This window comes from Ruditapes philippinarum, unplaced genomic scaffold (genome assembly GCF_026571515.1).
Source record: "Ruditapes philippinarum isolate M1 unplaced genomic scaffold, ASM2657151v2 ctg5970_1_1_1_1, whole genome shotgun sequence".
Taxonomy (NCBI): Eukaryota; Metazoa; Mollusca; class Bivalvia; order Venerida; family Veneridae; genus Ruditapes; species Ruditapes philippinarum.
Genome location: NW_026857539.1, coordinates 36,831 through 55,110, shown reverse-complemented (window position 1 = coordinate 55,110; position 18,280 = coordinate 36,831). Strand labels below are relative to the sequence as shown.

At 30.5% G+C, this 18,280-nt stretch overlaps 1 protein-coding gene across 1 annotated transcript in view; it reads right to left on the bottom strand.

Annotated features, from left to right (window-relative positions):
• Window positions 1-1,911: 1,911 nt before the first annotated feature.
• LOC132750111 (uncharacterized) overlaps window positions 1,912-18,280 on the bottom strand; it is a 38,585-nt gene continuing 22,216 nt past the window's right edge. The window contains exons 4-15 of the mRNA XM_060740056.1: window positions 14,673-15,008; window positions 12,122-12,448; window positions 10,477-10,794; window positions 10,009-10,134; window positions 9,133-9,438; window positions 8,114-8,407; window positions 5,917-6,031; window positions 4,394-4,488; window positions 3,850-4,106; window positions 3,557-3,644; window positions 2,381-2,445; window positions 1,912-2,016 (exon numbers count right to left, since the gene is read on the bottom strand). Of these exons, the coding sequence (XP_060596039.1) occupies window positions 1,927-2,016; window positions 2,381-2,445; window positions 3,557-3,644; window positions 3,850-4,106; window positions 4,394-4,488; window positions 5,917-6,031; window positions 8,114-8,407; window positions 9,133-9,438; window positions 10,009-10,134; window positions 10,477-10,794; window positions 12,122-12,448; window positions 14,673-15,008 (2,417 nt within the window). The 3' untranslated portion in view covers window positions 1,912-1,926. The remainder of the gene's footprint in view (window positions 2,017-2,380; window positions 2,446-3,556; window positions 3,645-3,849; window positions 4,107-4,393; window positions 4,489-5,916; window positions 6,032-8,113; window positions 8,408-9,132; window positions 9,439-10,008; window positions 10,135-10,476; window positions 10,795-12,121; window positions 12,449-14,672; window positions 15,009-18,280) is intronic.

Sequence of the window (18,280 nt, the reverse complement as noted above, 5' to 3'; positions counted from 1 at the left end):
TAAATTACTTTCCCTAGGCAATATAATTAGTTACTCCATTAATTTATTTTACTCCATAAATTTTTTATTTTTCTATATAACCGATTTGTTTTGTATATTCTTGGATAAACTGAACTCAATACATTTTTATTTCTTAATTATCTTGAAAAAAGAAACGACGCAATGCGAAGCGAAAACCGCAGGTTTTCAATGTTCATATTTTACGCAGCATCGTCATCAAATGCCCTCTGGTACATATTGTCAGCATATTTCAATTAAAATATACAATTGGTGGAATTTCAAATTTCTTACATATGTCAATGGCTTTTGTTTTTAAATTTTTGTTGTGAAAAAAATTAAAACAAAACACAGCAACAAATGAATACAATATACCTGCAGTGAACGATAATAGGACCATTTAAGCTCGTTTTTACATCTCTGTATTTTTGTCTGAATTCCAAAAGACTTATTACATCCTCTGGTGTCTTTTTGTCCGGCCATGAAGTGTAATGAAGATGAACTAAACGTCTGCAAACATCACCCTTTAACATTCAACATATTAATACAATTTGTACTGTATAAAACATTCAAAATGAAACTTAAATATGATTGATTGAAACTTTGTGAATGGCGAGAAGAGAACTTTATATGTTTAATTTGTAAATCTGCGTAGAGCCTACTTAATTATGATTTGATAACTAACACAATAATTTATGTAAGTTGTTTTAAGATAAATTTATGTTAATTTACATGTAGCTTAAGTACTTTAAATCCTCCGTATGCAATTAAAAAACAAACAAAAAAACCCTCTTCATGTTTAATGCAATCTATAGTATTACTAAAATCAAACCAACGGCCTTCTTAACAAGATAGTCAGATAACTATGTCGATATTATCATACCTTTTCTGCATTGTTTATTACTTAAAGGGTTCTTAATGTGTAATCTGCAAAAGAGGATTTGTATATTTTGGCAACGAAAAACATGTACATCAACCATTATCCTCAGCTTGACTGACATCTGGCCCAATACTGCTCGCATTTCATACCCTTAAATCAGTAGATATATGAGGATTATATAAGAGGATACTTTTATAAAAAGTTTAAGATTAGCATCCGCATATAATAGAGATAATTATATGCTTTTTATGTCAAACAAATTCTCCATTAACGTATAATGCAATAACGTCTTAAAAATAATGTTATATAGTCAAAAAAATTTTAACATGATTGGAAACAACAGACATAAGGTTATTAGATCTGGTAAAAAACAAACATACAGATGGTTCATTCAATTTGTAACCATCACGATAATCTCTACTTTCTTGTGCCAAACCATTTTTCCAGAAAGTCTTAAAGTTATCGTGTGTTTTGCCTGCTGGTAGGACCTGAAATATAAAGACATTTCTATTATATTTTAAAATTTTATACAGTGCTTCATCATGTTATTGACATAATTTACTCTTATATATTATTATCTCTAAAAAAAGCAAAAAAAAATAAATAAATAAATTGCGACAAATGTGGTATGTAATAGAAAGAGCCTCTAAGCGTAATTTGCCATTCATGGAGCATGCTCCATAATGGTCCCCGACAGACATCGGGGTAACTAGAGTGTTGCACTCCAGTTAACGCAATGTGCATGTAAGGGTATACGATTTAATTCTGACACATTTTCTAAAGAAAGGTCTCCATACTATAATACAAGGTTACGCTGGCTAAGGGAAAGGTTAATTAGCACTTGATACCTTAAATACAATGCATGAAAACGTAAAATATGTGTTAACCATGTAAATTCTCAAAGTCATGCTCTTTTTAATATGTTTGAATAGATAATTATATGTACAAATGTACTTCTTAGATATGTAAAGATATAATCAAATATTTCATTAGACATTGGATGTTCCACTAAAAGTCGCTAATTTAAAGTTTTGTTATGATCAAAGATGTCACAAATTTCGATTAAATAAATAATTATAAAACATAACAAAATGAAAAATACCTAAACAGGCTATGTACGCTTTCTGTCTTTTGTATCCCTGAAATAAATTTAAAACAATTCATAAATGTTCATTTGGGTACATCAGACAAGTATAGGCAAAATTTTAATATAGTGCACTGCCTTTCTTGAGTACATAAGTGAACTTATATTAACTTACAAGCATTCATATTAGTTTAAACAGAATTTATTTTAGTTCGATAGTGTTGGAAAGTAAAGGCTTATTGAAACACTCTCGAATCCGTTCCTGGAACCAAACCATACTTAACAAAAATTGTAAATTTTCTTGCTCGCGGCAACAACGGTAGATTACTACTTCGGCGAGTAAACCCCTCTGCCACGCCGCCACTTACATCAAATTATTCATATTAAAACCGATATCATTATAGATTGCTAACACTCACGTCAATATATGATGCATTTATGTAAAAATCTGGTTGACCATCGATTTGAACTCTGGAGTGATCATCTGAAAGAATTGAAAAGAATAATAATTAATGTTGAAACATCTGAAACTCCATTGCTACTAAATAAAATGTCATACTTTCTCAAGTGTAGAGTTTTAAAGATAATGCTGGTACTATTCCATTGGGTGTGAATGATAGTTACCATTGGAAATGATATTGTGAATAGGCTTGGACTGATTATCGCTGTAACAAGTACCAGCGGGCGTGGGAGATGTTACATTTCATAGTCTCTTTTCTGAACGACCTCAGTACAACAGAGTTTGCGATTTTTCAAGCATGTGTTTCTGTTGCCATTGCTCTAGCGATAGCTCTTCATCTAAACTTATTATTAAAATGCTTATTAAATGGTTTAAAAACGGATGGATATCTAAATTGATGAACTCGTCAATTGCCCTCATGTCACATACCTAGTAGCTTTTATAATGTAATTATTGAAACTGAACTCCGGAAAGATTAGAATGATTTTCCAATTACTTTAAAATAAAATTATTTTAATTCATAAGCAAGTTTGAAATTACGAAAAATGAGCTGCAGTATTTGATGAAAATTATCGCTGCTATTGTAACGGCAATAGAGGTTTTAAAAGATAATTTTATGTATTGAACTGTATTTAAACAAAGCTTGAGATGTATTTAAACAAAGCTGACATAATCTGTGGACACAGACCCTTTTCCAACCATGATTTTATACAACTGTGCTGGGAATATGAAGTAGTGCTACCAAAGAGAATATGGACGAAGCGGAACAGTTATTAACTTTACGGATAAATTTCATTCTTAATAAAGCCGACAATGCAAATCATTTATTAGATTCTGAAATTGTCATGCACATATTATATCTGCCTCCATTGCTTTCAACAGGGCATATCATAAAATAGTATTCATTGAAGAATATATGAACATTTTTATTTTAATTGAAATTTTGTAGAGTTATGTAAAGAGTTAGAAGAGAATATAATTCAGAAACAGTAATAACTAAAACTTAATCAACTTTACTGGAACATACGTCTAATGATAACTAGACATCTCCATAAAATAATATTACAATTTCTGTATATTCTATATTAAATAGACATTGTAGCACTGAAAATATAAATGTATATATAATACATACACGGCATAATGCCCTTGTATCTATTTGACGTTTTGTTTTCAGGACTGCGTGCAAATAAACATGGCATCTGGAAAGCGGTAGGAATGCTCTGAAAAATACAGTTTAGATAATATGAAATATAGAAACTAGCAACAGCAGTGGTGTACCAAAATGTAAGTTGAAAATGCTAATTTTAAAGTTCACATGGATGTATTAGGCTCATAATAACTCGACAAGTTATAGGATTATTATTTCTTGTTTACGAAAAGAAAACGAAAACTGCAATAATGTAACATTGAACCGCTTTTATATACCTGAAAGTCATAACTAAATGCTTCATCCGCCCGATCCTTTACGTAATCAAAAAGTTCAGATACTTTTATTTTGTCTAGTTTATCTATAAGATCTAATGAGTTTATATATTCCGTTTGTTCTGGGATGAGTTCATCAAGCTCTTCTAGATCATCAGTATCTACTTCATCCTCTGGCTCTACCTTCACCTCTTGGAAATCTCGAACCGCTGCTTTCCTTGAATAAATTGCTTTTTGACCTTTATTCGTTTCCTTTATACCTGCAGTGATTATACAAATAATAAATCACAATCTTTTAACTAGCACCTTCAAACAGTTTACGGATATGTTTTGTTTTCTTCAATATAATTTGAGATTCAGAAAAAGGTTAAATGAAGAGAGGCATGTTTAACCAAATTTTACATGCACTTTTACGGTATAATTGGAGGAAGATTTTTACTGACTGATTAAATATTATCTACTGTTGTTACATTATTTTTAATTAAATGAGAATGCTGTTATGACTAATTTGTAACCATAAAACGTATTTGTTTAAACAATAACTTACTGCAACCCGGCATATTTTGATATATATTTTCCGTATCGGGAACACACGGAGGTACATTTTGATAAATAACTTTCAGCGTGGACTGTTTCTTCCTTCTAAAATCAAAGGCATAAAATAATCGACAGTGGATGAAAAAGATATACTTCTTAGTCATTTGTTATAAAACATTAAATTGGAAGATACTTTTTTTCTAGTAAACCTAAAGTGACATTGACCACATCCTGTTGACTAAGGGCATTGGTTTCTTGCACAAAATGGGAACAATGTGTTGCCTATGTCTTACCAAAACAATATCCGAATCAGTCATTACAGGTACATTGTATAAGAGGCATTCCAAATGTTCACATCATGTGATGATAAAAAAGTGAACTTTGAAAGAATTACGAGGTGTATTTCTCGGAAGAATAATAAGAACTATATGCGTGAAGGCTTTCATGAAACAAAGATAAATTATCCAGTTTCATCAGATGGATATTTCAAATGCAGTATTGCACACAATAAATGTTTTGACTGACGAAAACCGAAATTATTCAGTTTAAATAACCTACCAAGGCCGTCATGGAGACATCAAGTGACTGATGTCAGACAGGTTGTTGTCTGTTAATAGAATATTTATACAAAGGATACTGATAAAATGTTTGATGAATCGCGATTAATTTTTTAAAATTCTAAGTGAACTGAATTGTATTCGTTTATTTTGCATTCTGAAAAGACCCCATACGTTTGTAATGTAAGACAAATTAACTGTTAGATCTACTAAATATTATACAATTATTGACTAGTGAGCCATTGAATATGATGTGATATTCACCGGCAGATGACATATTGACCGAGGCGATAGCCGAGGTCAATATGACTTTCTGCCGGTGAATATCACATCATATACAATGGCTCACTAGTCAATAATTGTTTTATTATATGAATAGGCTCAGAATTTAAAAAAATGACGAAAAAGTACAACCTTATATACATGTACAAATTTTGCCTCGTTCAAGCGCGGGAAAAAGACGCACTTGTTAGGCGTGCAACGACTACGCGAACGCTGCGCATACAAAAGTAATTCAAGTTTATACTCATCGATACGGTTTAGCCTTTAAGTATAACAGTAAAGTAATGCTATTTCAATCGAGAAATATGCCATAAAGAACAAAACGCAACAATTATTTTTTGATTAGCACACGTAATTAACAGTCTACGGTGTATGGTCATTGAATATGAGTCTCAATCTATTTTTAGACTTGGAAAATCCAATTCAGCCAGTTAATATGATACTACCCCCACATGCCCCAGTGAATATGATTTTATAAAAAGTTCTGTTGACTACAGTTTGGACCAATGAGATTGCAGCTATTTTTAGATCATATAATAAACTGTATTATAGCATGTGTACTTTAAGTAACTAAATATTCATCATATGTATAATGAATAAGTAATAGATATGTTTTAAACGATAACAAATCTTTCAACAAGCAAATGAATATTTGTTTACACTCATATACAATGCATTCATGACAAAACATTACCTTTTGGAAATGAAGCATGTTGCAACTAATACAGCAACAATGCCTACAACTCCTCCGCAGCAGTATAGTGTAAGTTTCAAATAATGTATCGATGTTGTAGTCAGTTTTTGAATATCTATAATATAATATCAAACATTTGAATGTACACCCAGGTCAGTTCCTTTAAGCAATATGTGGAAATGTTTTGCTTAATCGGGGAAAACGGCTGGTCTTTGACATGCTTTGAACCTCGCACCCATCAATCCATAGATTTCAGGTCAGATTCTTTAAGTACACGGCCTATATTATTAGTCATAGAGAATATTGACAAGTTAATGAAATAGTTTATAGTTAAACCTAAGACTCTAAGCGAGGATTGGACTTTAGGCAAGGATAGGCTAATAGGCAAGTATTTTATCACAAGCAACTGTATTAACACGGACATGTAACCTGACAAAAAAGTTTTGAATGAAATGACAATTCCTTCATTTCAAGGAAAAAGAAATGTTATTTATACATTTAAAGCAGACGTGTATTAAAAGGCAATTAGAAATTTTACAAAATACAAATATTTGTATGGTTTATCATTCATGATTTGCACGTTATATTTATATTCTTTATATGTAATGTTTATTTATCGTTTGTGAATGATATTGAAGATTTCAGAGCAACCGGTACATTAAGTTTTTACATAAAGCTTTTTATTCCATTTCTATTACACTTATGTGATAATCATTTTGTCTATTACATTGCTAGAATCAAATTGGAATATATTCTTTAAATAAAGTAAATCAATGAAAGGGAGGTGGGGGGGGGGGGTGAGTATACGACATGTCATTCAATCGTTACTTAATGTTCTAACAAATCATCTATAGAGACTATATCTATATCAAACGCTTTAAACAATGACTTTGACTTCCGTCCGTTTGATTAAAGCATTCATTGTTTAAACTTTTGACGAACATTTAGATAGACAATATAATATATACATGTTCATTGTTTAAAGAATTGTCATTGTCCTTATGAAAGTTAAATTTCATTTACTTCCGTGACAAAATATCTTGAAATCATCTTGAAACAACGGCAACTCGGTTGACAATTAAACAAGAGGAACATGACGATCTTTATATTGCTCACCTGACTCTGAAAGCAAATTAACATTACCATTTACGAGAACCAGATATAAGGCCAACTGGTATCAAAGTTCAATTATGCGTCTGATATAGTGAGCAATTAAAAAGTCACAGGTAACTGTTAATTGTATTTTCAATTGTAGCTATGGAAGTCACTGGATTTATAAAATTCACTGAAAAGTAAATTTTTGCTATGGAAATCAATGGCTGCTATGGAAATCACTGACTGCTATGATAAGTTAATGGTTGTTTAAATGTCGATCGCTTCTATGAAAAGGTTTGATCTTGAAGTTACTGATTACTATAGAGGTACAATAGATGCTATGAAATCACAGTCAATGGATGGCATAAAATGCCATGCCGCTCGTTGATTCTGAAGTATCTAGTTGCAATTGATAGTCATTGGTTGCTATGAAATTCACTGGTAGCTATGGAATAATAATGGTCGGAATGGCAATTCACTGAGTAATATTGTCTAGTAGACAAAGTTTAAATCTCTATTAAAAGACTGCACTTTTAAAATCAAGAAGGAGTTGTTGTTAAAGGAAATAGCGAGCCGTGGTGGAGGACAAACAACAGACGACGGACATACTGCCATCATGGTAAAAGCTCACCTCAAAACATTTTGTGCTCAGGTGAGCTAAACGTATACTCAATATTTTTTTATTCAATAACATACATTAACAATTTATTAATATTGAAGAAGCAAATGCAATTTTGTTTCAGTTAACGTTTTCAGTAGACTAAATGACAAACGTTTTTTTAAATCATGGCTTCTAAATTGTAAGATAACATGAAGTGATAACGATGACGAAAACGTTTTAACAGATTTTGAATAACCCTGCTGACTGTAAGATAGTATTTTAGGATATATTTGTTTTCAGTATAGTATTTGTTTTGATTTGACCAAAGTTGTACTCGTACAAGCATAACTTACCTATACTTATATAATTTGATACTTTAATTTGCAAAAATAAAACCTTTGTCTAAGCAGAACAATATACAGTGTTAATTGATATACTACAATAAAAACATCAATTGAAATTTGCATTTTCAGTTTTTTTTTTAATTTTATTTTCACATACCTGTTGTTTTAAATGTCAGGTTCCGTGTTATCGATTGCCCCTCAGAATTCACTGAAATCAGTTCCGAAAAATACACTGAATCACTTTTCAAGTCACTGAGAGTGTAGTTCATGATCTTGTTACCGTCATCAGGTATAGATATTATCGTCCAATTACTTCCTGATTTATGTTTGTATCTCAAAATAAACGTTTGTTTAGGACCACCATTAAACCCAGGTTTCCATTGCAGAATTACTGACGTTTCTGCGATATCCCCAGCTAAATATTTAAACAACGTTGGCTGATCAGGTTTTCCTGTTAAACATATATTAATTGATTTTAGTGCGTTTGAAAAATAATCTTAATCCTATTATTCATTAATTTAAGCTGTCGTGAATTCAATTTCTTTTTGGGAGAGGGGGTTAAAAATATGCAATGCTTTAGAATAATAAGATGTTTCAATTCCAAACAAAGTGTTTATCAATAATAGTTTGTTTAATAAGAACTAAGACACTGTCACTTGTCAAATGATCAATCAATCAATCAATCAATAAGGAAAGAAAGGGAGTTAAATATAGTCGACAAACACATGCTTCCATATATCAATATATTCTTATTCATCATCTTATATTATAAAGGAAATTATCCCAATCGAAAAACGAAATTATTCAAATTTTGTATGTTTGTTTCAATTTACGCCTTTCCCCAACAGTATTTCATTCATATAGGCGGGTAGTTTCCTAGCCGTCGTTCCTGGAGAGTTACACCAGTACTAGACTATACCTTCCTCCGCGCTAAACTACCAAAGTATCTCCCGGGTATCGAACCCACGCCAGAGAGGTAACTGGATTAGAAGTCATCGACTCTAACCCTTCGACCACGGAGACGGTAATTATTCAAATACATTTGTATTTAAATACCTTTTAAATGGCCCGAGAGCCGTTCTGTTTAGAGGGTTTTAGCTATGTCTGAACTCTAATTTCATTTCAATATGTTGTAATCAAGATATTCAAATTACAATATAACATTTTGATATTTACCGTTTGCTTTTAAAAAATAAATTTGTTCCAAAGAGCCCACTGTGTTGTTTATCTTTAACTTGTAACGTCCGTAATTGTCTTCAGTTATGTCGCGTATAGTGAGACTGGAGTTTAGTCCCTGTGTTGTGATTTCGAATTTCTTGTCATTTCCGGTATTTAATGTCTCCCAGGATGAGTCGGTAAGTTTAAACCATTCAAATCTCGGTTCTGGATAGGCGATAGATTTGAATTGAAAAGTAACAGACACATTTTGTGCACTTGTAATGTTTGTTTTCAGCTCAAACTCTTGTGATAACAGTGGTGTACCTGAAATATCGGAAAATTAAAGCTTTACCAATCACAAGATAGAACATAAACATAAAGAGTTATGTTTTCTATAGTGACACGTAACATTTGCGACGTTATTAAAAATGTCTAAATTAAGTAAAATGAGTGCTATTTTAGTTTTAATGTAGGAGATGAAATTATCAATGACCGAATAGTAGTAATTTAAAACATAAACTAAATAATATGATATAGCCTGACGATTTCAAGGCGGATTTGCAGATATTTAAAATATTAGGGATATAGTTTAATTTTGTTTTACAATGACTCTTCGAAAAATGTTAGGTATATTTTGTATTTATCAACACTTAAACTTTAGAAATCAAAACATACTCATTGTGACAAACCTACCTTGAAATAATGATTAAGCAAGTTTCGTCAAGAAAAATGCATAACTACATTTCACATACGGTTAATTTTTTGGTAATGGTTTAGATTTGTTTGTTATTGCTAAACTTTTAAAAACCCCCTTTTCATTACATATTCGATTCTATGTGATAAATCAACCTTTAAATACATTACGCCACAATTTTTTTGTTCTTTAAACGGAACCGATATTGATATACGGGATTCCGTAAACACTGCAGATAAAGTGGATGGTTTCGTTTTCAGTGACTTCGAAATGGGTATCCTTCTTTTCAACTTCAGTTACATTGAACTGTAATATTCTACTTGGATCTGCAAAATGAATACATATTCAAAATAACACAAACGAATGAAATTAAGACATATTAAAAGGGTCCAAAAGTGCCTGAAGACTCAAATGGATACTTAATTAAACGACTCAGATCATTATGTGTCTAAAATAGACTGAATAGAAATAAATTTAGACAGTTTGTTTCATAAAGTGTTATTGTCTTTAAGGTTTTGACAATTAACAAGGACGCTGAAATAATAAAGTCAGTAGGACCTTCCTTTTGTCAGATTATTTACATAAATTTTAAGTCTTTTCTTTTAAATGTGTATGCTTAAACAAAATTATTTACAAATTTACAAATGAGAGACAACAAATCAATTTACATAGTACATCCATGTCAAGAACTGCCTTGGATGTTGACCATTTTCTCTCATATTTAGGGAAATGTTGCATTTCGTTTTCTGCAGTACATTCATACAATCGTATGTCTGCCTTTGTAATATTTGTAAACGTTAGGTTAGGAGATTTCATGTAATTCGAAATGTTCCATGTGCATGTTGGAAGAGGATCACCATCGTCGGATCTACATATAACAGTAAAACTGCTTCCTTCTTTAACGATTAGTTTATTATGACGTAATTCACCATCTCTTGCAAATTCATTTTGTGCAACGTATTCAAAGTTCGGTTTACCCGGAGGATCTGCAATTGTAAATGTATAATATGGAATTTCACAAAATGTTATAAAAGAAAAAAAAAACGTCTGAGTAATATTGAAATGTTTTATTAATAAATTTCCTGTTTTGTATATATAATACAAATAAATGAGATATATAATCACACGTTAAAGTCACAAATTAGTTTCCGATGAAACAGCTATACTGTATTGAAAGCAACATAATATGTGTAGGGCATTAAGTGAATTGTTAGTAATGACTTGCTACTGTCATAAGATACATGTATTTATAAATCAGTCTGTAGCCATTTAAAAAGCAATTTTTAAAGTTAATTTCAATATTAATAATTTAATTCTGCGAAATATATTTTTACATGCTGAATTTTATAACGAACTCGGTTATAACGAATTATCGTTAATAGCAAACTAAATCTGAAATCACCAGCCGATTCCTTCTTTATTTCATATAAAATGACATCGCTTAATACGTACTCGCTTAAAACGAATTTTCGGCTATAGCGAAGCATTTTTTTTCAAGTCCCGAACGACTTAAACACGTTATTTTCTTTGGTTAAAACAAACTATTATAATTGAAATATCGGGATAATATACATTGATATTTAGATGTACAGACTATAATGTCAACAAAGTAACCATATATACAATTGAAGATTACAGAACTATCGAGAAAGATATGAATATTATGACCTATTTCTTTGATATGTTTGATGACTTTGTTTAACTATAAAAAATCCTACAAATACATAACATATTTAACTTTACACGATTACGCAATTAGTACCGTTATTCTTTGTCTGTTTTCGATATTTCTATAAGTATCCAAAGATTCAGAACATTCTATGCGTAAGTTTAATTTTCAGTTCTTTGGCTTTGAAAAAAATTCCTACATCTGGAAATGCCTTTAAAGTTTCTCACAAATACATTGTTTAGGCGTATTTGTGTGATACATCCATCAAAGTACATGTAACACATTAGTAGACTTAGCATAGAGTGTTTAATCTCCGCCTGCTCTGAAGGGAAATTACAACGTTTTACTTTATATGTAAGTACATTGTATGAAAAAATATATGCACACTTTCAACAGATTGAAAATGACCAAATGTAGATCTATATCATTAAAACTGTAAATTTTGGATAACAATGTTGTGGAGAGAAATGTATTTATCACATTACGGAATGTTGCAAAAGCTTGTGCATATCTATATGCTCTTTATATTTAAGTATCTTACTACATATCTTAAAACAAGAACATTCAATGACAATCTCTTTTCAATTAGTATGTTAATTAAATTATTGACTTACACTTTAGGCAAAATAAAAACAAAAACTTACATTGAATATAAAGTCTAACTTCTTTTTGCGTTATATTTGATATATTATTCGTCGCTTCGCAAATTATTCGAGTGTCATTCTCCCATCGTAACAGTTTCAAATCAATGCTGCTTTGAGATATTATCATGCCATTGTCTTGTTCAGAAATATTGTATATCGCTGTATGTGTTAAATCTGTGCTCATGCCTGTCTTAGACATTTTCCTCCATGTGATACTTGCAGCAGGTCGTCCTGCCGATGTCTGACAAGTTAACCTTGTTGTCATATTTTCTACTGTCTTTATCATATTTTCGGAAATATTTTTAATTTTCAAGTACTTGATGGGGACTGAAAGAAGAAAAAGAAAATTGACAAAGTTAATGTATTACCCTTGAGTTGAAATTATCTGTTAAGCACATTTAAAATTTTAGTACAAAAATGCAATAATATGTAGAACAAGTAATTTGTGGGCGATAGTTTTCAATTCATATATTATAGTTCGTGCATACACACGCATTCTCAGTTAAGCTGGTTTTTTTTGAAAAGCTGTTAAATTTAATATATATATATATATATCTGTTTTAGAAATGTTCTTGTTTCCGATACAATATGCACGAATATGCTGTAGTTTTATTTTATTGACCTGTGAATATGAATACATTATAGCTGTCATTGTAGCATTATATCACTCACTTAGATATTAGATCCAACTTTGATTCTGTCCGTTAAGTTTACGATAATTAATATGGAGTATATAACTGAAAAGTAACACCTGCTTAATACATCCACATTTAGCACAGTCGGTTAGCTGATTGTATAAATATTAGAGGCTTGAGGTTCGATCTCTACTGTTGACATTGTTTTATACATACTATTTCTTTATTTTTGCAGTATATTTAAATAGAAATTGCAATGTGCTTGCAAAATTGTCTAAACGGATATGAAGTAACTTAGAAACACTACTTTTTCTAGATTTGTATGTGCATCAATGCATTGAAATGATATTAACTGATTATAATCCTAATCCATATTAAAAGTTATTTCTTTATTCAATATTTGTTTATAAAAATGGTATACACTTTACCAAAGTAATTGAAAAACAGATTGACACAAAACGAACAACATAATGAAAAATAATAGCTTCAAATATGTTGAAAATGTAAATAAAAACAAAACAATTAACTTATGCTGTCTCGATCTTACAACAGGCAGGACATTGCACTATTACAGTCAGTATAATTATTTCATAGACATAAATAAACTTAACGAAAATCTATCGAAGATTACTATTAATATTGTGTGCATTTGCGTTAATCAGTATGCAATTGACAAGTTAATAAAATCAAACAATATATTAATTTTGATTTTATGGCCGTGTTTTCACTCATAAATTTCCTAATGCTGTCCTGGAGTTTTTATTGTTTATTTTTTGTCCGTTTTTTACGCCGATCTATACACATTTTATAGTAATGCGTTGAAAAATGTAACCAGTTTTCTGTATAACTAACAAGTAGTTTCAAATTTCTCAGCATGTGAATAATTACACAAGATTTTCTGATTCAGCGGTGAGAGACAAATGACCATTAGACTCAATTTCCAAGATAAATTGTCGGCGAGAAAATTAGCCAGCGAGCCCTGAATTACATATCCCTTTTAAAATGTTTGAAAGAATTCAGTGCGTTTTAGAGACCCCCTTTATACATATACTGTGCTTGTATTTATTAAACAATGAATAGACTTTCAGGATTTTGAAATTCACTTCATTTGACTTATTTTTGTTCAGAAAAAAAAAAGAAAAAAAAAGACAAAGATAATGAACATGTTTAATTTTGCTATTTGGTAAATGTGTATCCAAAACATGTTTGTTTCTGCTGTTGTAAATTTATGATTCTTTAAGTAACTATCATGAAAATATACATAGCAGTATACTGATCTCCAAAACAGCCGTTAAATGTTTGCAAACTGATCGGTCACTTTAATGTTTTCAGGCCCTCAATGATGTGTACTATTTCTTAAATAAATCGTTAATATCAAACATTTATAAAAGAGTTTGAGAGGACACGACCAGGTTATTAAAAAAGTCAAAGAAAAAAGTTATCATACACTGAGTGAATCAAAGATACTATCTTATATATAATTTATACACATTAAGCCGTATTATGAGAAAAGGTTTGTCTTCATCAATCAAAATAAAATAGTTGTAAAAAGATACATTGGTAACGTTTTACAAATTCTACATTGGCAGCTTTTCAGCAGAATGACCTATTTCAAGGTCAGAAAATAATTTCGGATTTTGAACAGATGTCACGGACGCCTCTACAAAATCACATTTATGTAACATGACTCCACTACAATTAAAGTTAAAAAAGTGTACTTCAAAACAAATGCATGAAAGTGTTATTTTTCAGGAAGATATTTCACTTGATCAATAAAATATCAATATTTATTGACCGGCATATCTGTAAATGCAATCTAATATTCCGTTTAAGTATTTTTCGCAAACAGAATTTTCACTTTGTTCACTTATTAAATGAGTTGAAACATTTACCTGGACGAAAACGCAACTGCTTACCTTGAACAGTTATTCTAGCAAAATTACTCTGATTAAACCTATATACACAAAACCATCGTTGACCATGATTACTGATAGTCACATTCTTTATAGTGACTTTGAAAGTACCATTACTATAACAACTCGTGTCAAAAGTACGTTTATCAGCAAGAAAGTTATTATCTGTTTCACATTCTCCTTCTTTCAAAAAGCTCAAGTGTGAAAATATGCTTCCGTTGTTAATTTTCCAATTTGTATTAGTGTGTTCTTTAGGAACTTTACATGTCAACATTAAACTGCTGTTTTCAATGACATCAGAAAATTGTGGTGAAAGAATCGGTTGTTTGGAAGCTGAATCTGTAATGTAATAAGAATTTGAAAGTCTTCATATGTTAATCTGTATGTTAAGAAAACATTTATCATTTGCATTGAAGCACAAAATAAACATACAAAATTCAATGATAATAGGAGTTGTTTCACCTATTAATATCATCGATATCATCTTGAAAAGTATAAAGTCACTCTTTATAATGATGTAAGACACATAAAAGCATAAATAAAAAAGTACTAAATAAAAAACACAACAATAACCACAAAACAACAACAAAATTCAAAGAGCCATAACAGTCACAGTGCTTTTCATTCTAGCATTACAAACTTTAGTTATTTAGTGATTTCTTTGATAATATTATATACATAATTGTAAAATGGTTTTAACTTTCTCACTAAAATAAGACATTTTAAAATTGTGTTGCTATTTGTCATTTAATATTAATTTCTATTTCATAAGTTAAGTAAAAAAAGCTATGACCCCCACATTTACGTTTAAAATCAAGAAGAGCTAATTCGTTGAATGCATATTACCCTCAGTACAAAACATCTTACTAATTGAAACCTTTTAGTATGATTAACCTCAGAGCAAAAATAAAAAATAAATTGGTATAAGTATACAAAGCCAAATCAATGAAAATTACCATACTTCAGAGAGAACATGGCATAATGAAATGTAATCTGCAAACATTTATTGTTTACGAGTTTTACGATTTGAATTGAATTAATCTACGAAAGCGACGTATTGAAGCTTATATTACAATTATGTCAGTAAATCCAATAAGAATTGATGAGGTGTAATTCAAATATCTACTCCAATTTTTGAAAAAATGCTTAGTGCGAAACTTTCATCTTTCACTATTAAATCAATAGAATTCAGACATAGAACTGATATGTTACTCTACATAATTACAGTTACATTTAATTAATAATTATACATACAAAGAAAATCTTATCGATACTTGCTAAATAGTGTTTAAAATGGGGATTTCTCTTTAAAAAAAAACTATTACTAGTTTACAGAGTACAATAACACAACGTTTTGTTTTTTTATCCAAGAGTTTTGTTACAATAAAAAAAAAAAAAAAAAAAACGCGTGTAAAATTTAGGTAAAAATGGAAAATTTCTTTAAAAAGTAACAAAGAGCCAAAGATAAAACCCTTTAATTGATTTTGAAGAAAACCAAAGAGTCTCACGTCCATATTAAAATAAAATTATCTGCCAAGTGAAAAGTATATTAGATAAATCAAAGCAAGATTAGATAGCATAACCCCATGTAAATATCCTAAAAATTCCAGTTCTATCTGAGGGTTGAGAGTTTGGGTCGGAGGTAAAATATCTTCGACCAAGAAGCTAAAATGACTGTGGTTGACCAATCCTTAAGATGATAAAAATGAGATTTTGTTTTTGTTAATTAATAAAACAAACTTACGTTTAGTAAACCAAACAAGTAGAAACGCTCGCCAAAACATTTTTAAGCAAACTGCAATGATAAAGGTAGAAATATTACGGTTTACTCATATATAGCGTAAGAAATATAATATCTTTAACTATAATAAACGTATGCTTGTCAAATATTATAATTATATATTTAAAATCGTAATATTATACATGTATCAACCAATATCAAAAGTAATGACGAATCTTATAAGTCATGAGTATGAAACATGTGGACGTTCATAAAACTAGTCTGCAGACGAAAATTTAAAAAAAAAGTATTTGAAAAGAACAGAAATCGTCTTACACAATAGCACGATTGATATTGCATCAAACCTAACATAACTCTAAACTTATTACTTTTCAGTTATTGATATTGATGATTTCTTTTCATGTCTTTATTTTCTCTTTTCATCCAATATTTTAAACAACGTTCTAGCTTTACAGTTCTAGATTCAACATCAATGGCGCTTAACTTACTGAGGTCAAAATGTCCAAAATCATAAAAATTTGATTTTTTTTTACAAATATTAAGTACAGAACTTAAAATGAAGTTGAAAATCGATAGTTTGTGCAATTCTTATCCCGATGTAAGTAAAAAGTCTTACAACGTTTTTCCTTGTTTGGTCATTTATGTCATTTATGTAAATAAAATTAAAAGAAAACGGGTTGATTGAATACCCTTAATCTTTGCACCGGTTTATTGGACCAGACTTATAAAATGGTACACACATATCGGAAATAAAAACATTTCTAGTTCCGTCATGTCTAAAAGCTCAGTAAAGTCACTATAATCTAATATTTTAATAAGTATTTCGTCATTTCAAAACTGTCTTTTCATCATAGTATTATGTAAGTAATCAGTATATCTGCAAAATGTTTTACACAATTATAATTAAACTAATACTTACATCAGCAATAATGGTAAATCTGTTTTTAAACTAGATCAACTTAACTATCGTTTCACAATTTCAAAAGTGGAAAATATTGTGAGTTATTCAGTTCTTAGTAGCGTTTCGTTTAAGTAATTTCTTCAGCGAAAATACATCAGGGAAATTAATTGCAATAAACGTTAAAAATGGACCATTGTAATAGCTACTTCTGTTTGTTCAGGAAACTAAAAATGGACTTTGAACTTTATGTTTAAAGAGCAAGATTCATTATATATCCCTTTTCAGATCTTCACTACGAATATGGCACATTTTATACAGTTTAAGGACGGAAGATAAAATAGTTTTCATATTTATGTATGTCATGACTAAGCGATTGATATTTTTGTAAATCATGTCTGTATTGAAAAATGTTTTGTCGTTTTTTTCCCATAAAACCCATATATACGTATGTGTCCTAGAAAAACACACTCGAATGCTTAAATGATTATAATGTATTTTCCCAGTTCTACCTATTTCATCATTCGCAATCCTGGCTAATGTTTAATAGCTAGCCCCTGTTAGAAACTTCGTAACCAAAAAAAAATACATTCATCGTCCTCACTTGAAGTTAGCAGTAGAAGTGAACAGTAGCGGTAACAACATTATAAAACGTGAAGTTGGCATTAGCAGAAGCATAACAGTTGCAGTAGCAAAATTTAAAAAAAAACAAGTGGCGCAACAGTAGCAGTAGAGCAGCAGAAGCATTGGCAGTAGCATTGGCAGTGGCGTAGCAGTACTTGTAGCGATAGAGTAGCAATAGCAATAGGGTAGCAGTAGCAGTAGTAAAAGAGCAGCAGAAGCAGTAGCAAAACAGTAGCAGAAGCACATAGGTAGCAGTAGCACAGCAGTAGTGGTAGCACAGCAGTAGCAGTAGCGCTCCAGTAACAGTAGCACAGCAGTAGCAGTAGCACAGAAGTAGAAGTAGCACAG